General features: G+C 36.6%; 6 protein-coding genes across 6 annotated transcripts; all 6 read right to left on the bottom strand.

Moving 5' to 3' along the window:
- Positions 1–531: 531 nt before the first annotated feature.
- Positions 532–2,178, bottom strand: LOC145332076 (uncharacterized). The gene is made up of 3 exons (XM_080177008.1): positions 1,810–2,178; positions 1,509–1,576; positions 532–1,140 (listed from the first exon to the last, which is right to left on the bottom strand). The coding sequence occupies exons 1-3, from the start codon at positions 1,824–1,826 to the stop codon at positions 893–895; spliced, it is 333 nt and encodes a 110-aa protein (XP_080033134.1). The 5' UTR covers positions 1,827–2,178; the 3' UTR covers positions 532–892.
- Positions 2,179–3,348: 1,170 nt separating this feature from the next.
- LOC145331647 (uncharacterized) lies at positions 3,349–5,589 on the bottom strand. Its single transcript, XM_080176424.1, has 4 exons — positions 5,484–5,589; positions 5,127–5,258; positions 4,512–4,622; positions 3,349–4,316 (listed from the first exon to the last, which is right to left on the bottom strand). The coding sequence occupies exons 1-4, from the start codon at positions 5,570–5,572 to the stop codon at positions 4,232–4,234; spliced, it is 417 nt and encodes a 138-aa protein (XP_080032550.1). The 5' UTR covers positions 5,573–5,589; the 3' UTR covers positions 3,349–4,231.
- Positions 5,590–5,595: 6 nt separating this feature from the next.
- On the bottom strand, positions 5,596–10,283 carry LOC145332515 (uncharacterized). Its single transcript, XM_080177517.1, has 5 exons — positions 9,659–10,283; positions 8,990–9,517; positions 8,571–8,657; positions 7,896–8,090; positions 5,596–7,396 (listed from the first exon to the last, which is right to left on the bottom strand). The coding sequence occupies exons 1-5, from the start codon at positions 10,281–10,283 to the stop codon at positions 6,585–6,587; spliced, it is 2,247 nt and encodes a 748-aa protein (XP_080033643.1). The 3' UTR covers positions 5,596–6,584.
- Positions 10,284–10,627: 344 nt separating this feature from the next.
- LOC145331646 (uncharacterized) lies at positions 10,628–11,969 on the bottom strand. Its single transcript, XM_080176423.1, has 2 exons — positions 11,027–11,969; positions 10,628–10,773 (listed from the first exon to the last, which is right to left on the bottom strand). The coding sequence occupies exons 1-2, from the start codon at positions 11,670–11,672 to the stop codon at positions 10,628–10,630; spliced, it is 792 nt and encodes a 263-aa protein (XP_080032549.1). The 5' UTR covers positions 11,673–11,969.
- Positions 11,970–13,568: 1,599 nt separating this feature from the next.
- Positions 13,569–15,547, bottom strand: LOC145332514 (uncharacterized). The gene is made up of 5 exons (XM_080177516.1): positions 15,367–15,547; positions 14,922–15,073; positions 14,377–14,693; positions 13,926–14,149; positions 13,569–13,711 (listed from the first exon to the last, which is right to left on the bottom strand). Exons 1-5 carry the CDS (start codon positions 15,545–15,547, stop codon positions 13,569–13,571), a joined length of 1,017 nt encoding a protein of 338 aa, XP_080033642.1.
- Positions 15,548–16,289: 742 nt separating this feature from the next.
- On the bottom strand, positions 16,290–18,897 carry LOC145332073 (uncharacterized). Its single transcript, XM_080177003.1, has 4 exons — positions 18,394–18,897; positions 17,958–18,129; positions 16,938–17,490; positions 16,290–16,460 (listed from the first exon to the last, which is right to left on the bottom strand). Exons 1-4 carry the CDS (start codon positions 18,472–18,474, stop codon positions 16,301–16,303), a joined length of 966 nt encoding a protein of 321 aa, XP_080033129.1. The 5' UTR covers positions 18,475–18,897; the 3' UTR covers positions 16,290–16,300.
- Positions 18,898–20,797: the final 1,900 nt, after the last annotated feature.

The following is a 20,797-nucleotide window of genomic DNA, read 5'->3' as shown; positions in this document are numbered from 1 at the left end:
TTTTTACCACAATTATCGGTAAAATTTTACCAGATTTCCGGTAAAATATTACCATTTTAGGACGCAAATTTATACCAGATTTTGACCAATTTTTACCACTTTTTTGGTAAAATTTACCGCAAATTTCTGGTAGATTTTACCGAAAAAGTGGTAAAACTGTTCAACACCTGGTAATATTTTTGCCCTAAACTGGTAAAATTTTACCAGAAATAGGGTAAATATGGTAAAAATTTACCAATAATTGTGGTAAAAACGGGTGGTAAAAATCACGAGAAAGTGGTAAAAAACGACCTTAATTATAGAAAAACCTCGCTTGTACACAAATCGCAAAAATAAAAAAAAAATTGTTTTCATTATTATCTTTATTGATTGAAACACTTAAACATATTTTTTTACATAATGATTTACATAGGTACTATAGCGCGATACTATATAGGTATATATTCACAGAAATTTTCTTAATTAGTCTATAATTCTAGACGTGGTTAAATGACCAAATATTACATAGTTTTACAGATAATATAACTGCATGTTTAATCGGTTTAAGCTGAGAAATTAACACAAATATACATAGGTTTTAATTGCTGAGATCTGGATTCTAATTGTACTTTATACTAGAACATTTTTATACACAAGAAAAATATATTACGAAGTTACTTTCCATTATTAAATTTTCAAAAATTTGCTATATAGGAATAGCGGTTTCAAATATAATATTATATGAATATTCTCATCGTCAGAACAAAACTGTCAAAACTGTCATATAGATTAATGTACGTACAAATTAAAGGTGGTTAAACATATTTTTGACTCAAGATATCTTGATATATATCACTTTTTTATCACAAATAGTTTATATATGATCTGACTGGAAGGACTATTATACATCAGCTTACTTTTGTCCTTCTTTTCTTTGTTTTTGCCTCTTGTGAAAGAAGACGCGGCAGTCTGGACACATATAGGTGCATTCGATGAGTCTTGTGTTCAATGGCAGCTCGCTTCGGGGACTGCGTCCATGGGCGCAGGTCTTGATTTTCCCCGGTGTTGCACTTCTTTTGCGCCTACTCAGTTTTGATGCTGGCGGGATTGTAGGAGGGGGTGGTTCAAACATCTCCTGCTCATCATCTGACACCCGATACACTGAAATTAAAATATTTTTTAAAATTACTTTTTTTTACAAAAAAATACTTCAATTTTACAATAGTTTTTTTTTCTAGCCTAACCTAACCTAGTGTATTAATAGAAAGAGTAATATTTCTAGTTTTAGCCTAGCCTAGCCTAGCCTAGCCTAGCCTAGCCTAGCCTAGCCTAGCCTAGCCTATTCTAACCTAACCTAACCTAACCTAACCTAACCTAACCTAACCTAACCTAACCTAACCTAACCTAACCTAACCTAACCTAACCTAGTGTAATAATACAATGTATTACGGCATTTTCTTAGTGCCTAGTACAGAAATGTTTCACTATATGCTTTGGGCACAGTCGCTAGTATAAATATTGTACTATACCTGGGCTTTTTGGTCCTGGATTCTTTATGTTCTCATAAATTATATCAAAATCCGGTTTGTCTTCCATCCTGAAATTAAACAATCTATACTACAAAGTAAAACGATTTTTGTTTGTATGTAGCGAAGGATCTTGTTAACCGCTGAACCGATCGGGTTCTTCTCATAGGTACCGGCAAGGGAAGGGAGTGGCAAAAGAAACTTTAAGGATATACTTCATATTAGAGGGTTTAGCGTACAGAAAAATCATTTACAACACAGTCGCCAGGATAAAGTAGTAAAAACAATTTTTAAAAAATCTTACTTTGCTGGTGTTTCCATAACAGTGACTTCCTTAACCTCGTTCTCATCCGAATTTTCTGGAGAGCCAGCTGCAGCTGTTTTGTTCCTGAATTAAACAATATATATATAATAATCTATTTAAATTAAGTAGTTAACTTTTTGGTTCCACATTTACCCCTTCCACCTTACCCAGCTAGAGGCGTACTTGCTAGTACTCGCTTTTAATAAATAAAGGAACACGTTGAATTTGTCTTTACAGAAAAATCATTTACAACACTGTCGCCCGGATAAAGTATGAAAAAATAATATTAAAAGAAATATCTTACTTTGCTTCTCCTTCCATAACAGAGGCTTGTCCGACCTTCTGGTCATCCTTTTGTGCCGCCGGACATTTCTCGGATTGCTCCCTGAATTAAGCAATCATATTATTATTAAATAGTAAACTTTTTATGGTCCACATTTACCACTCCCACCTTACCCCTAGAGGCATACTTGCTATAGTTTTGTAATATATAAAGGTGAATTTGTCTGTACCGAAAAATCATTTACAACACAGACGCCCGGATAAAGTATGAAAAAAGATTATTAAAAGAAACTAGTGGCTACGCCCCTAGAAACCTCTAGGGGCACTTAAGGTTGGAAGGGGAAAAATCAACATCTTCCCATTTTTAATTTCAGTTTCAGAAGAGTAAAAATATTTTTTGGGGGAGGGGGTGAAGACACCCTGCACAAAAATAGTTTAAAACCTTTCCAGGACCTATAAGAAGCTTCACTTTAAAGGAGAACAATATCGGTTTAGCGGTTATCCTTCGGGACAGACAAAAAACGCTTACTACTTTATATAATAGGATATCTTACTTTGCTTCTCCTTCCATAACAGAGGCTTGTCCGACCTTCTGATCATCATTTTGTGCCGCCGGACATTTCTCGGATTGCTCCCTGAATTAAGCAATCATATTATTATTAAATAGTAAACTTTTTATGGTCCACATTTACCACTCCCACCTTACCCCTAGAGGCATACTTGCTAGTTTTGTAATATATAAAGGTGAATTTGTCTGTACCGAAAAATCATTTACAACACAGTCGCCCGGATAAAGTATGAAAAAAGATTATTAAAAGAAACTAGTGGCTACGCCCCTAGAAACCTCTAGGGGCACTTAAGGTTGGAAGGGGAAAAATCAACATCTTCCCATTTTCAATTTCAGTTTCAGAAGAGTAAAAATATTTTTTGGGGGAGGGGGTGAAGACACCCTGCACAAAAATAGTTTAAAACCTTTCCAGGACCTATAAGAAGCTTCACTTTAAAGGAGAACAATATCGGTTTAGCGGTTATCCTTCGGGACAGACAAAAAACGCTTACTACTTTATATAATAGGATATCTTACTTTGCTTCTCCTTCCATAACAGAGGCTTGTCCGACCTTCTGATCATCATTTTGTGCCGCCGGACATTTCTCGGATTGCTCCCTGAATTAAGCAATCATATTATTATTAAATAGTAAACTTTTTATGGTCCACATTTACCACTCCCACCTTACCCCTAGAGGCATACTTGCTAGTTTTGTAATATATAAAGGTGAATTTGTCTGTACCGAAAAATCATTTACAACACAGTCGCCCGGATAAAGTATGAAAAAAGATTATTAAAAGAAACTAGTGGCTACGCCCCTAGAAACCTCTAGGGGCACTTAAGGTTGGAAGGGGAAAAATCAACATCTTCCCATTTTCAATTTCAGTTTCAGAAGAGTAAAAATATTTTTTGGGGGAGGGGGTGAAGACACCCTGCACAAAAATAGTTTAAAACCTTTCTAGGACCTATAAGAAGCTTCACTTTAAAGGAGAACAATATCGGTTTAGCGGTTATCCTTCGGGACAGACAAAAAACGCTTACTACTTTATATAACAGGATATCTTACTTTGCTTCTCCTTCCATAACAGAGGCTTGTCCGACCTTCTGATCATCATTTTGTGCCGCCGGACATTTCTCGGATTGCTCCCTGAATTAAGCAATCATATTATTATTAAATAGTAAACTTTTTATGGTCCACATTTACCACTCCCACCTTACCCCTAGAGGCATACTTGCTAGTTTTTTAATATATAAAGGTGAATTTGTCTGTACCGAAAAATCATTTACAACACAGTCGCCCGGATAAAGTATGAAAAAAGATTATTAAAAGAAACTAGTGGCTACGCCCCTAGAAACCTCTAGGGGCACTTAAGGTTGGAAGGGGAAAAATCAACATCTTCCCATTTTCAATTTCAGTTTCAGAAGAGTAAAAATATTTTTTGGGGGAGGGGGTGAAGACACCCTGCACAAAAATAGTTTAAAACCTTTCCAGGACCTATAAGAAGCTTCACTTTAAAGGAGAACAATATCGGTTTAGCGGTTATCCTTCGGGACAAACAAAAAACGCTTACTACTTTATATAATAGGATATCTTACTTTGCTTCTCCTTCCATAACAGAGGCTTGTCCGACCTTCTGGTCATCCTTTTGTGCCGCCGGACATCTCTTGGATTGCTCCCTGAATTAAGCAATCATATTATAATTAAATAGTAAACTTTTTTTTTGGTCCACATTTACCCCTCCCACCTTACCCCTAGAGGCATACTTGCTAGTTTTGTAATATATAAAGGTGAATTTGTCTGTACCGAAAAATCATTTACAACACAGTCGCCCGGATTAAATACCAAAAAAAGAAGTGAAAAAAATTTCTTACTTTGTTTGTGTTTCCAAACAAGCGATCTCCTCTTCCAAAGAAGCAATTTTTTGCTTTGCTGCCCTAAGGTCTTGTTTTATTTTCTGCATTGTCTCCCATCCATCGTCGTCCCTGAAAAATAAAAAAAAATAATACTAAAGTAACAGGATGTCCGTGTTTATGTACCGAAGGATCTCGATAACCACTGAACAGATCGGGTTCTTCTCATAGGTACCGGCAAGGGAAGGGAGTGGCAAAAGAAACTTTAAGAGATATACTTCATATTAGAGGGTTTAGCGTAGCTGCTAATTTGAAATATCAGGGGTGTATATCCTATATGGGATCCCCTGTTCAGGTGGTGGGGGGAAAATAACTAAAATATGTGTGGTAGGACCAAAAATTTTAGTTCTTTCAATATTTCTCCATTTCCGTCCCTACTTGGTGAGATAAAAATAGGTGGGAAAAAAATACAAAATTTTGTACCACGGGAACAAAATAAATCTTGTGCGTAATGTACACCCCTGAATGAAACTATAATTATTCGCCATAACAATAATGTTTATCCTACTCTTTTCAATCCGGCTACTACCACCTTCCGAACAGAAATAGAATGGTAACAAAAATAAATAAACTTACGTAGTGCAATCCAAAGTTAGGTTCAAATCTTCTGTATCAGACGATTTAGGAGGGGTATCAGGCAGGTCAGCCAGCTTAGCAGGCAGCTCAGGCTCAGACACACTCATTTCGTTCTTCTCTTTTTCGCTATCACTGAAATATATAAATATATATTATATATCCCAGGTAATCGGACCTTTGCCCAAAGAAGTAATTACCAAAAAATATGTAATATGTATTTATGTAATTATGTTGTGATGGATTGTCGAATCCGATTCGATGAATGGTTACCAAAATATAGCTAGGGACGGACGGACGGACAGACAGACAGACAGACATCATTCTACTTCGTTTTATACATATTAAAATATTACTCACCCACTTGTGGTTTCCGGCTTCTGTTCTTCGTGCTGTTCGTCTCTCTCTAAGTCGGCTGCTGCTGTGGCTGACATGGACATGTCGGACATTCTATATTAAATTTGAAAAGAAACAAATTATCACTGGTAATTATAAATTTTCATGAATAAATGTCCAAAAAACTGACGTAGGGAATTTTAATATAATAGGGTCCAGCAAGATCACATATTGGTATATCTTATATTGTAAACAAGTATATAGACAAATTTCATTTACAAAAAGTTAATACAAATTTGAAACGTTCTCTTTTTTAATTACAGCACAGAAACATTACGGATTTTACCATGGAAATCTACCACCGTATTAATTAAAACATTCCCTACGATAACTGTCATATATATAATATTTATATACAAAATTAAACAAATATATAAAATTAACAAAAGCTAGTTGTGAATACTTTTTTTCCTTAGTTTAGGGGGTAAACTACAACTGCTATATACTGAATTACAAAAAATGCAACAGATTATACAACAAAAAATTTTCAGTTTAAGCTCTTAACTTTAAGCTCATTAAACTTAATTGGTGGAAAGGGGTAGTTTCACAAAATGCATTTGAACTTAATTTTGTGAATTGCATATTTTTCTTTGTTAAGATGGTAAAAGTACGTGGTAGAAAATTTAACTTTCTTCAAATTTATGCCATATAAATAAAGTTTAAACACATTTAAACAGGTTCAAATATACGGTTCACTAAATTAACTTCAAATGCATTTTGGGAAACTACTCCTTTCTAGATATTATAAAAAAAAGTTGAAGATGAAACTTATGACATAAAAAAAAATTACATATAAATATATATATACGTAAAGTCCTGGAATTATTGGGATTGACTGGGAGCTATCAGGTCTTCGTCTTGTTCTTCGTCTTGTTCTTCGTCTTGTTCTTCGTCTTGTACTTCGTTTTCAGACGAAAGTTCCGACGAATAATACTTGTCTCCATTCTGCCAGGGATGTATATTCTACATGGTTCGGATGTGTAATATTTTTTCCAAGTCTGCACAGGGATGTATATTATATTTCATTAAATATAAATAGATGGAGGTAAGAAAAAAAGGTAATAATTAAGAAAACTGAAAACATTTGTAAATTTTAAAAATTTTTAGCCGTGGACAAACAATATTTCTTGTGCAGAATATACACCCCTTTCCCGAATCAGCTGTAATGTAGCTGCCAAAGATACTGTAATTGTTTATGTTCTGAGAACATTGTTGAGAACTTGCTCTCTGTGGTGGTCTGGAGCTTGATCTTTTCTTCTTCTCTAACTCTTCATCTTCAGGCCTGATTCCCTGTTCCCACAATCTTTGCTTCTTCATGTTGGCCTTTACTCGTTTGTTGGCATCTCTTCTTGTCCGAGTCTCACCACGCTGGCCGAAATCGGGCAAATGTGTATTTGTTCTGTTCAACATTTGCTGCATCCTAATTTGGTTAGGTTGCTCACTGAGTTGACTATTACTACAACCTGGCTCTGCACTGAGTTGACTATAACTACAACCTGGTTCTGGGTTTACGTCTTCATCAGGATTTGATGTGCCTCCGCAACTTTCAGCATATTCCCGGCTTTCATTTTGTGCTCTGCTCGTGCTTGCTCTGCTCTGGTTTCTGTACAACACCGCTTCAATTTGATTCGTTGATGGAAATTTTGTTTGTTTTCTGGGACGTTTAGGAACTTCTTTGGTAGGCTTTGGCTTTTGGGCCACTTTTGCTTTTGGCCTGCGTTCATCTTCTTCTTCTTCACTACTACTACTACTGCCAGTTCCAGTGTCTGGGTCTGATTGATGACCTTGATCTGTATCATCACTTTCTGGTGCTTCTTCTTTGATGTCAGAAATTAAATCACCTTCTTCTTCATCTTTTTTCCACTTTGCTTTTTCTCCTACAAAGAAATAAAAAATGTTAAAGCAAATGTACATAATTGTAGCTTCAATATTATTTCCATACCTATATGAACATTAGTTACTATTAATCAGATTCAAATGAAAACAAGCAATATTTTTTACCCTATATTTATATGCCAATCAAAGATAAAAGGGGGAATTTTGCATTGGCAGTTGCTTTATAGGGGTACAATATGGAACTGTGAAGAAACGGCGTCGCCACCGCCGAGAACCGCCAATAAAAGCCCCAAAAAAATTAGGCTGGTTTTAGTTTTGGTTTCAAAAAGTGTCACTTTCGCCCACCCCCCCCCCCCCCCATTTATTACATTAAGACCTGTAACTTACCGTCAATGTTGATGAGTTCTAAAATTTCCCTTTGGTTGTGTATAGAAACATTTGAGCCTACTGCAACAACCTCATAATGACCCGTGTGGTTTTCAATTATAATGGCAAGTTTGGGTAATATTATTCCACATGGATGTATCCGAATTTCCTTACTTGCATTGCCGTCATTCTTGCCCTCAATGTCCTCAACCTCCAAAATTTCGTCACTCTCGTTTCCGTCATCTTCGTTATCCACCTCGAATGATGGTTCATTTGAGTCCAGCTGTAAACTTCTCTTGGTTTTTGCTTCGGCTTCCAATGCGGTTTGCCTTCGCTCCCGGTTCTTCTTTGGAATGATCGGCACATCATCTAAATAATTATTATAGTCATTATTTCAAATAGTATAAATGTTACCCAACCCCCCCCCCCCCCTCCAAGGAAATAGCTTAAAATCACCGCAGGACCAATACACAGAAGAGTAGAATCCGATCTCCAGGATACAATTAATACCATAAAAAACCTAGTTTTTACCACTTTTATGGTAGAATTTTACCAGCCTATACGATTTAAAAGGTGGTAAAATTTTACCGTAACCTCGATCGATTCAGTGGTTACTGAGATCTTAAGCTTCTGACGGCCGGACAGACATTAAGCTACTTAGTATTATAGATAGCGGCTGCGCCCATACAAATTTTAGCCTAAAACCCTGTCAGGGCCTGTACGAAGTTTCCCTTAAAACAAAATTAATCCACAGGGTTTTTATCTAAGACTACTTCTCAACTAAAATATTAATAAACTTAAATTTAGGTGATACAGTTCCTACGTTTTTCAAACTATAAATAACAATACCTTCGGCATCCTCATCATTCTCATCACTGCTGCTTTCCTCCACGACACTTGTTGCCTTTCCAGTCACCTGTCTCTCGTTACTGTTGCCTGTAAATAATTAATTTATACATTAATTTTATACGTTTCCAAACAAAAAGCAAGTACTGAAAACATTTTTTCCACCCCCCCACCCCCCCTACTTGGTTGAAAAAAAAATTTTAAAAGGAAATGTGTTGTAGGAGGGATAGAATAAATAAATCATAGAGTTCTTTAAATATTTTTCAATTTTCCCCCTACTTGGTGAAAAAAAACTAGGGGGGGGGGGGAAGAAAAATTTAAAAAAAATTAGTAGCAGAGGAAAAAAAATCTTGTGCAGTATATACACAATACGAGGAAAGATAAAACTTATAAATAATAATTAATGTTCAACAAATATGTACCTGTGATTGAATTATTTCGTCCATAAAATTCTTTCTGTCTTTGCAGTGGTGGAAAGTTTGGTGGTGGTTCATCATCTTGCATTGGCACTGTATCATCAAGATTTCCCACATTTTGGCCCTCATCGTCTGTTTCACAAATAATTATCTTCTTCGACTTTTTCGAGCCCTTTCCATGCTTCTTCCTTTTGGAGCTTGTGATGTTTTCAAATACATTTACTTTGGGTTTATTATTGGACTGGCTGTTGACAATTGGATCTTCATATAACCTACGTGGCTTTACTGGTTGCTTTACTGGTTCTGGAGTTACTGCTGGATTCTCCGCGGGTGGTATGCGTAACTCATTCCCAATCTGATCATCATTTGAATTCATTTCAACGTCGTCGCCTCCGTCATCAATTACAAGCTCCTCACCATTGTTGCTTTCTTCATCAGCAATGTCTTCCATACCATTTTCTTCAACAGCATTGCCTTCAGCATCATTGTCTTCAACAGCATTGCCTCCACCATGATTGCCTTCACCATCATTGTCTTCACCATCAGTGGATTCATCAGCAGTGGAATCATCAGCAGTGGAATCATCAGCAGTGGAATCATCAGCAGTGGATTCATCAGCAGTGGTGTTCATTCTTCCGATCTTTCTATTTCTGGAAATTTTTGTTGCTTTCTCACTGGCATTGTGAATCTTTGTCTGTTCTTCACTCATTTCTGGTTTCAAATTGTTTGTGGCGTACGAATAATACATTACAGCTCTTTGTATAACCTTCTTATCACTATGGACTGTCTTGAAAAATTGCTTGGATTTCTTTGCATTCCCAATGTCTGCATAATTTTTGATCTGAAATGTAGTACTCGACCTGTCATTGTTTCTTTTCAAGTAAATCTGGTTCTTTCCTTGAACTTCGTGGGGTAAGCAACCCATTGAGTGGGCACCTAACATGTAGTAAAATTTCTTGTCTTCGGCTGTAACACCTGGTGTTGAAGTTGTGATTGTCTTCGGTTTAATACGCCGCTTAATTCTTTGTATCTCTGCAGGGGCCAGATACAATTCACACATCTGTAAGGCTGATCGTTTCTGTGGCTTTTCCTTCTTGTCTTTCTTGTCTTTCTTGTCTTTCTTGTCTTTCTTGCCTTTCTTATTGCTTGTCTCCTTGCTTGGCTTGATTTCAAAAACCTGTTCATACTTGTAGAGGGGGGTTGACAATGCGCGTTCTTGTTTTCGCGTTACCAGCCCTCGAAATAACCTCCAGCAGACAGGATCCTCATTAGCAATCATATAATCTTCGGCCCTCTTCATATTTTCACAAAAACCAGTCGCGTCCTTTTTAAAAGTGTGTTCGAAATTGCGCTTGAACCTAGATAAAAAAAGGGTTTATATCAAAACAGTCTCAATATATAACATATAACATATATCAAGAAAAGATGAACTAAAAGTCTTGCCACATAAAAAAATACATGGTACAAAATTGAAATTCTTTGAAACATATGCCATAGAAATGTAGTTTAACAATTTAACAAGAATACAATATGCAGTTAACATTTCGTGAAACTACTTTTTAACTAAAGAACATTGAAATGCATTTTGTGAAACTACCACTTTCACATTTAATAGACGCGGAATAGATGCGATAAATAATTGAATTACCTACAAGCTTGTATGTGGTTCCTCACTAGAAAAAGGTCGCTTGAAGACACATAGGTTCCTGTTCTCCACAAATTTGGTGGGATAGCTTCATGTAGGTACGTCTCGTTAAGCACTAACTTACAATGATCCAAGAAACGTTCCACTGAAATAATAATGAAATTTTCAATTAACTATGCATAGGTACATGTTTATTATTGTACCAGGGGTGTATATTCTGCACAAGATTTATTTTCACAAATAAAATATATATATAAAAAGATTATTGTACATGGTCACCTGCTAGCAAGAATAGGAATGCCCCTTTTATTCGGTTTATTTCCCTTGCCCCCACCTCCCTTCTCCCTGTTTTAAACGTTTTCTCATCATGTCAAATTTACAAAATAATATTTACTTACCAGTTTCGTCATCAATAAGTTCCGGAGCAGTCCAAAAGGCAGCGGTGATGCGGGCGTCAAAGGTGAACTGCTCGAACACGACATATAGGAAGGTTATGATGTCTCGGCATACTTTCAGTAAGGTTTGCCAGCCTTTATCCACTTTCAGTGAGTCTTCAAAATTTTGGATGAAAAAGACAATTTCTTCTCTTCGCATATAACCATCTTTTTCCAAGGGGTCATGGTTCTTTATTCTTTCTTTGTAAAATTCTGGTGAGAAAATACGGTCCACGACAACATCCTGATTCTCACTAGGCCCTTTATTCGCCTCCTCCTCATCAAGCTCATCCACATTGGTCAGTCTTCTTAGATCAGTCACCAAGGTTTCCACTATTTTTCCGGTTTTCTTCATTTCTGTTGTCAGGGTTACAGTATTTTCAGCCATATCTCTTGATACACTGTCTTGCAGGTCTTTGATTTCATTCTTCACTAATTCATGGTTTGTGGACGTTTTGTTTACCAAGTTTCTGATGGACGCATTAATGGGCTCTATTTGATTTTTCATTTGTGAGGTCAAGAAAGTACGTAGCTGCTGAAATTGGTTCTGAATTTGGTTCATAACGGCCCCGGTGAACAAATCCTTAAAATTAAACATATTAAACCACATATTTTCAAGTCTTGGTATTTTAAAAACTACGTGGTAGAAAAGAAGACTATCCACAAACAAGAGCAAGTGATCCTAAGCATCTTCCATCATTTTTGGACTTTGACAAACAAAAAAACTTGGTAAAATTTGACCAACTTTTTGGTAAAAATTGACAAGGTAAATTTTTAGGCTAAGTCCAGATTTTTGGACTTTGACCAAAAAATCAACTTGGTAAAATTTGACCAACTTGTTTGTAAAAATTTACAAGGTAAATTTTTATTGGTCAATGTTTACCAAAAATTTAGTCAAATCTTACAAGTTATTTTTTCCAGGCTAAGTCGATATATATCCTAAATAATTGTAATTTGTATCCTCTGGATGACAAAATGAAATAAAAATAATACCTCGCTTTCTTCCATCTCACCAGAAGGGCCAGATGATCCCTGGGGTCGTGATGACTGGGGCTGGGGTCGTGATGATGTTGCAGGAGGAACTACAACTCTCGCGGTCCGTTGATTCACGGAGGGGTGCCGTGCCCATGGAGATGGAGGTGGGGTAATATTTATTGGCCTTATTGGAGATGTTGTGGTTCTAGTTGTGTTCTAAAAATAATATAGATAATTATTGTAAAGCATTACTTACCGAGGATTATAGTTTTAAACAACACCGGCATTATCCTAATTTTTTTCTTCTATTTTTTAAAACTTTACCCTACCCCCCCCCCTCTCCCGACAAAATGACTGTGTTAGGTTAGGCTAGGTTAAGTTATATGGTTAGAGGGACCCAATTTGTTCAACGGTTAACGAGATTTGTTGGTACAAACCCACAAACAGACATCATGTTAGTAAGTTTAGTTTAACAACAAAACACCAACAAACCAAAAACCGATAACAATAAAACTTAAAATCCTACCTTTGCTGTTGTACCTTTGCCACCTCCAGTAGATTTGTTGCTTCCAGGTTTGGCACTTGCAGCTTTGGCACTTCCACCTCTGGCACTTCCATTAGGTTTGCCACCTCCAGTAGGCTTGTTGTTCTAAAGCAAGAAATAATTGTTGTATTTACAATGCATAATAAGATATTAGATAGCAGTGGCTACGCCCCTAGAATTTTAATTACTAATATCAAATGTTAAACACACTGTGGAAAATTAATAAATAATTATACTTGGTCAATAATCTTTTGTGGTCTGTTAAGCATGAACCGATAAGGTTTTCCTTTCGATCCGGTAACATGCGAATTTATAAGTTTTAAGAGCGAAGGGTAGCAGCAATTTGTACAATAGTAAATTAGGCCTTAAATATAATTTTTACCTTTACAGAACTAGCACTCTTTCCAGTCCTCGTCATTTTGGGATCTAGCTTGGTCAATTGCCAGTCGAAATTACGCTGTTGTATCCAGGTCGTTGGCATGGGCAATTTGCATAGTTTTAAATCTGAAATGTGTAGACAGAAATTAAAATTTTATGTAAAATTAAATTAAATTGCAAACATGTACTCTTTCAAATTACAGACTAGACTTATAACACTTTAACTTCATACCCATCGATGGCCAAAAAGGTAGGGTTTTGCTAAATAAAGTTGACATGCCTTTTTTAAAATTAGCTATAAAAAATAATTTTAATGAAAAAAATATTTTAAAGTACATTTCACATAAATTCCAAATAAAGAGGGAAGGACCTTCAGTTGAATTTTACAACATTTTACATACATATTATAACAAAAGGGGGGGGGGGGGGGAAGTGACACTTTTTGAAACCAAAACTAAAAGTCAAAGGAACTGAACTAAAGAAACAGTTACAGATCTGTCATTTTGCATGGCAGTTGTTTTATAAGGGTACAATATGGAACTTTTAGTTTTGGTTTCAAAAAGTGTCATTTCCCCCCCCCCCCCCTTTCTCTGCTTTCAATGTACAAAATTAAATTCCGATAGGAATTACGATGGAGACATCTTGATGCAACAGGTATACGGAGATATGTGCTACTCTGTACTTCAGTAGGTTGGAGGCTAGTTGTGTTGGAGGATGGCTATAGTCTTCGGGATCGTCAGTCTTGCCTACTCCTAATACCAGGGGTGTATATTTTCAGTGTTTAAAACCATAAAACTTAATTCATATTTCCTAGACCCCCCCTCCCCCCTTTACCACACTCTCCTCCTGGCATGATAAGAGAATTACAAATAAATTGTGGTAGGTTAAAAAGGAATTAGATGAAATGTATAGTTCATGAAATATTTCTATACAACAATTAATCATGTGCAAAATATACACCCCTACCTATTATTCTGGAATCTTCAGGAAAGGTGTATGCCGGAAAAAATGTCCTCACTTTGTGGACCAACCATACTGTTTTATCACGACGGCAGTCTGGGACAAAGTAGAGGTCTTGGCAGTCTGTATAGAATTGATTACTTTCGAACTTTCGTTTGTTGGCATTCCTTTTTCCCCTGACAGCCAGCTTTTCATTTATGTACGGTTTCACTGTGTGAAATATCAACAATCTAAATATGTCATTTATGTCATTAATGGCTGTTAAACGGAAAGGTATGTTGCTGGTGAAATCGTTATAGCTTAAGTGTTTGATCAGCAATACACGGAAAGAAAGTTATGTTACATTTTTAAAAATTACATTAAAATTTGTAAAGAGTGGGGGGGGGGGGGAGAAGTGACACTTCTTGAAACCAAAACTAAAAGTCAAAGGAACTCAACTAAAAAAAAATAGTATTACCTGTTTGAAACCTCTTTAAGGCCAAAATTATATCCTCGGATGTAAGTTGATATCACATGATTGGCACTTTCGAAAGCATAACAACTGAACGCCATGGATGGTCCAAATCGGCGGACATGTTCCGGCATATGGTAAAGCATGTGAGTATTGTAACTCAAGCACGATTCGCCGTACATCTCCGCCAATTTTGAGTTCAGGACCATTATCATGGTCTTGAGCTCAGCCACACGTTCAGTTGTTATATGCTCTTCGAGACTGCGCAATATGTGGAATAAAAACTTGCATATCAGACGTTGTTCATCTTTAAGATTTGCCAACTGGAAAAAAAAAACATTGTAATAATTTAAGGTAAAACTAGCTCTTTCGCCCCTAGCCTCTAGGGGCTTCGCCCTATATACTTATTGGAAGTCCACCCTCCTCAATAGAAATATATATATAATATAGCACACGTGCGCAAATTTAAAAAGAATGTTATTGCTATACAATATAATGAAACTGAAATAAGCTTTAAATTCTAAAAAGATTATAATATGGTAAAAACCTACCTCTGCATAAAATATCATATGGTAGAAGCCCAGTACTTTGAATTCAGAACTTTTCAAATTGAGGGCTAGCTTCTTCTCTGTCAGGCGCATGATGGACGTACGGGGAACGCGATCAAAATCGCCAACAAGCTTCAATTGATCGTTGATTTCATCTATAATTGGAGTTACTGCAGTTCATGGTAAAATATGGGTGATAAGGAGAAAATTTTCAAAATTTAAGTTCTTTAAACTTTTCAAACTAACACTCTTTTAAGCGGCATAACAAGGCGTACAAATAATGTGTAATAGACATAAATCTAAAAATGCAGAATTTTATCGCAGTGCCGAGAAATGCGCGAAGAAAACACCTATTTTACGCGTCATTTCTTTAGTCAAATGCAGTACATCCCTGTAATTCTCTCCATTTGAACTAAGTCTTCTTCTTCCAATTCTGGATAACTATTACGTCCTTTCTTCAGGTACGTCATCACTTTCTTTACATAGCCCAGGTGCAACGCGTGCATCGGATCACTGGGGGTATCTTGTATTAAATCCAAGCTCGGGTCAAGGTCAGAAAAACTGGTTTTCATGTTCTGATTATTTTCCTCTAACTTGCGGAATTTCTCGTCAGACCTCGGCGTACCCATATTTTGACTGTCACTGGGGTAAAATACATTCATTGATTCAAACAATACCAAGTTCTTTTGACGGAGATAAGTCTGTGAAAAAGCCATCCCTGGAAGGTCACAGTGTGGGCATCCATTTTTTGATCCATGGCCAAGAATGCCGAATACATCGGCTCTGGCAACGGCATCGTGGATGATGGTTCTACATTGAAAGGTATGTCCAGGTAATCCTTCTTGAATTAGTTTGTTGATGAATCGGGTAACATTATCCAGAAAGTTGTAACTGTAGGGACGCCTCCTCGTCTTCTCAAATATGCTGACTGGCAATATAACACTGAAATCCTTGTTGAAGAATAACCTGAAATAATAAAGAAGAATTAATAATAATAGCATTTAATACCTTAGACTTAAAATTGTAGTCACTGATTTATAAAACGTAAAGGCTGGTAAAATTTTACCGTAAAAGTGGTAAAAACTAGGTTTACTTATGGTATTAATTAAGTCCTGGTATACAGTAAGACAGATTTTTATATATGTATGCAATAGAAAAAAGTATCAATTGTAAACTTAGTTTTCTTTCTTATTTGTTTATTGAATGGTTTCCTAAACTTTGGCTTTAAAAATCTGGGCTGTCAATTGATGTAAAACAAATATTTTGATATCCTTTGAAATATAGGCTGCCAATCCTAAAAAATATTTTTTCGAGGGTCATGCTGTATATGAAAAGAACTTTATCCCAACCCAACCCTTTCAAATCCACAATATATTAATTACTTACCTAATCCAGACAGTATAATAGGAGATATGAGATCCCTGAGCTGCTTTCACTCCGTCGCCCGAGATGTCAAAAGTTATATGATCATCAACGGCCTGTTGTCCATTCAACCGTTTAAAGTCTGTGATGGCGTCTTGGAGGATCTCATAGGTAGGGAATCTGGAAAAAGAAATATATTTTTAACTAAAACTTGCACAATTCAAAGAAATTTTGCACCATCGGGCTCCAAATAATATTACGATGAAAAGTAATGGAACAAGGGTGACAACATCCATAAAAACCAAAGCACTGTAACGGTACGACAAACGGACATTAACAATTGTGAAGTATCTGAACTGAATTTAAAAATATTAAAGTCGAACCAAAATTGAATGTAAGTAAATTTGTTAAAAAAAAATACTTCAAGAAGGATAAGGTTTATGCACATACTTAAATTTTAAGGAATTAATTATAGAGTGGCTTCGCTTATAATATTGTTCTCAAGTTGTCGCAGGAAGCAATATACCAAAGAATGATCAAACTGATAATTAGAACACTTGAAAGTTTGTTGTTAAAAAAGGAGAAAAATCGACATGTTTAAAATGGCGTACGGAAATTCTGGTAATGCTACGCTTTCTAAATCGTATATAAACATACCTGCACTCAATCAGTGAACCAGGAGCATTTGTAGGATTATATTTGTTTTCTTTGATTTCAACTTTGTATTTGGGTTTGAATAATGTATTATATGACGGAAATTTGAAAATACACGAGCGTTTCAGAATCGCCAGGATGATTCTAACTTTGTTGTGAGAGATGGGGTTGTCTAGAACACAAACGCTTCTGAAATCATTAACAATTTCTTTCTCAAGTTCTGTAAGATGTTTGAAGCGATCCCCGTCATGATCGCCATCAGGTTCGCCATCAGGTTCGTCATCAGGGTCATCGTCATCATCTGGGTCAAAATAATCTTCAGGTATATCAAACAATTCGACGTGGTCCCAGTCCTCGGCATCTTGAATGCTGTCATTGTCTGCATCATTATTATCGTTGGTATTATTGTTGTTAATATTGTCTACAACAATATTAATGTAGTTTGTTTCTTCAGGATTGTTATTTAATCGCTCCAAAACTTGGTTTGCGTAGCATTGATAACATATACTTTCGGTTTCCTTTGTGAAGTTGGTATTGCAGCCTGTACAAACTTTACCTAAAAAAATACGATGTTAAACATGGTGTTTTATAGTTATAAACCTTCCCGGGACCTATGTGAAGGTACCCTGTAAAGGAGAACCCAATCGGTTCAGCGGTTAGCAAGATCCTTTTGAACAGACACACAGACATCCTGTTACTTTAGTATAAGGATAATGCCGTAAAGAAAAACTAGTCAAATTAGAAAGTTAAAAAATTAAAAATTCCAGAAAAAGTAGATAAATGTAGAGAGTGGGTGAAGGTGGGTTAGGTTAAGGGATCCCATGTAGAATATACACCCCTGGAACAAGGATATCTTGAGACAAACTTAACTAACGTTTGATCAAACCAATTGTTTGAAATTTAGATTGAAAGGAAAATAAAAAACAAAAATTGGGAGACAATGTTTGTGGGAATTTGGACAAACAAACAACAAACAGACAGACCGACATCGTTCTACTTTATATTACAGATATTGTAGGTTACCTTTTGACGATGCAGTTTCGTTCTCATATTCCACATCCATCAAATCCTCCTGCTGTTCTTCTTCTAGTAATGGCTGACTGTCTTCACTTTGTTGATGTTTCTGCATGCGCCATTTTCTGGTTCTCGTTACCTTACAGAAGAGTTTTCTTATGGACCTCAGTTTATGCTGCAACTGGAAAAAGATTACATAATTAGTGAATTACTTATTTAAAATAATATAGGGGAGTTGTTATGGATCGTTATTTGGGCAAGCTACACGTGTCAATTGATTACAGTACATATGACTATACTGGTGTAAGAGCAAGCATGTTTATAGTGCGCTGACTGCAAGTGAAAAATAGAAATTAAAGTCGAGCATAGATTATACTTTAAGTACAGTAATGAAAAGTAAGGTCTCATCTTAAATATGTAGAAATAATTAGTTGTAAAAAGTCACCTGTACATTTTTCGTCTTATCTCCACTTCTTATACGCTTCAGTAGAGCTTTAGAGAGTGTACCAATCAAATTGTCTCCCATTTCAATAACGTCTAACAGGGGTGTATAGGTAACTCCTGAAATAAGAAGTATATGTTATAATCAGGGATGTATATTCTGCATGGGATCCCCTGCTCAGGGGGGGGGGGGGAATAAAAAATAAGTGGTTGGAGGAAAAAAAAATGTAAAAATTAAGAAAACTGAAAACATTTTTTCCATTTTGCCCCCCTCCTTGGTTAAAAAAACTAAAAAAATGTGTGGTAGGAGGGATAAAATAAATGAAATATAGAGTTCTTTAAATATTTTTCTATTTCCCCCCCTACTTTTTCAGAAAAATCTAGGGGGGAAAAAAAATAAAAAATTTTGTAGCAGGGGAAAAAAAATAAATCTTGTGCAGAATATACACCCCTGGTTATAATAATAAGGTTATTACTTGTTTACATATAACGAAAGAAGGAGAAAGCAAAAAAGGGGGGGGGGGGGGGGGGAGTGACACTTTTTGAAACCAAAATTAAATGTCAAAGGAACTCACAAAATAAAGAGTTAGAGTTACAAACATAAGAAAATACCCTTATGTAGCAGATCGGACGTAATAGATAGCTTTTTAAAAACTATTAAAGCCCGCCTCGAGCGGTGTGGCGGCACTTCACGTTGGAATGGTAACGTTGTGGCTGAAGCGATCCAAGAGCGAAGCAACTCGTTCCCTTCGTTTGTACGTCTCCGCTAAGTTAAATAACGAATACTACACGCAAGTACCCACAGGGGATTTTATATGTTTCTGGATAATTAATTGCAGCTAGGATTAGCTGCCCACAAATTGGAGTTGATACTCTACTAACAACTGTTTGTGCGGAACTGATGTATTTTCAATAGACAAGTATAGTTTACACAAAATTAATGAATACATATTATATCAATATACATATAGGAAAATTACAGAGAGTATTGAAGTATTGAGGGGGCGTTTCTGATCATACAGGGATGGCAAGGGATACACGTAGGTCTGCGTAGGATATATCAGCAGGCCGGAGTGTATGTTGAGTTTCCCGTTTAGTCACGTTCAGTTGTGCATGGTAAATCTCCGTGATGCATTGAGGATGCCAAATCCCTGGATAACTGGGGCTCTCTTCTACAAAAGTACATAAGTTAAATATCGCCTAAAACCTACACGCGTAGATGATAGAAAGGTCAAATATACATATAAATGCGGAGCATTATATGTATATTGATTTCTTGGAAAAATATGGCCTCATATGAGATATCACAAGATTATCAAGATTTTAACAGAATATAATAAGTACAAATGTTTCATAATTAAAACTCGAGATCCGTCATTTGTGGGCTTAAAAATTCAAATAAAAGAAAAATCAATAGAGAAAAATTAACGCTTTAAAATGGTACTAATTTCATAAAAATCTGTCCACTCGTTTAGGATCACGAAAATGCCATTCTGCTTATTTTACAAGTATCTCAAGTAAGACCCACTACATTTTCTCCCCTTTTTATCTGGCGAACAGACGTGCCAGATAACATAACGCTCAAATTGGCAAAGACAATAGACTGGTCGGCCAATATTACCTATTGCGATGTCATGGTATTAAGGTGGATAGCCTAGATGTTTTAGTCGCAGTGTTGTATGATGGCAAGGATGCAGGATCTAACATGATGGGCTGTATCTCTGTCATCTGGATCTTCGGGGTTGATGTCGTTGGTAATAGCGACGTTGTCTCTGCGGTTGTCGTAGGTTCTCGCCTCTCAGGTCTGGTGTCGGCCTTCTTCTTTCTCATAAGCTTCTGGTAGGAATGCTTGTTATAAAGATAAAGGTGAGCAATTAAGGCGATGGCGGCTCCAGGTCCTACACGTAGAAATGTGAGGATAATGCATATCAGATCAGTAATAAATTTTAGCCCTAGGATGACCAGGCATGCGAATGCCATTAGGTCGCCATATTCATGGAGCCAGCTCTTGACGCTGCTCCACAAATCAAGTTTGCGTTCCATGTCCGGCACCAGGTTCTCAAGGGTATACAGGGGTAGGTTGTTGGTGGAAAGCTGGTTACAATTTCCATCTCCGATGCAGAGTCCGTAGGTGATCTCCTTCAGGCTTGCCTCGGTGTAGGAAGGGAAGGTGAGGGTGTGTAACCATTCAGCTCTCTCTCTTTCCGTGTAGATTCCTCCATGGCTGAAATCCGTCCAGTTAACTAGAGGGGTGTCGATGGTCATTTCCATGGGGGCCTGAGTCTTGATGATGGCGGGAGTCAGCTGAATCCAGCCTTCTTTAGACTTGACAGTTAGGGGGAAAGTTGCTGAACACGTTACCCTTGTAGAATGCAACTTATAATGTTTAGTTGCAGCATCTGCATAAC

This window comes from Acartia tonsa, chromosome 11 (assembly GCF_053477335.1).
Source record: "Acartia tonsa isolate MP-2025a chromosome 11, ASM5347733v1, whole genome shotgun sequence".
NCBI lineage: Eukaryota > Metazoa > Arthropoda > Copepoda > Calanoida > Acartiidae > Acartia > Acartia tonsa.
The sequence above is the reverse complement of the archived record's forward strand: the minus strand, read 5'-3'. Positions and strand labels throughout refer to the sequence as shown.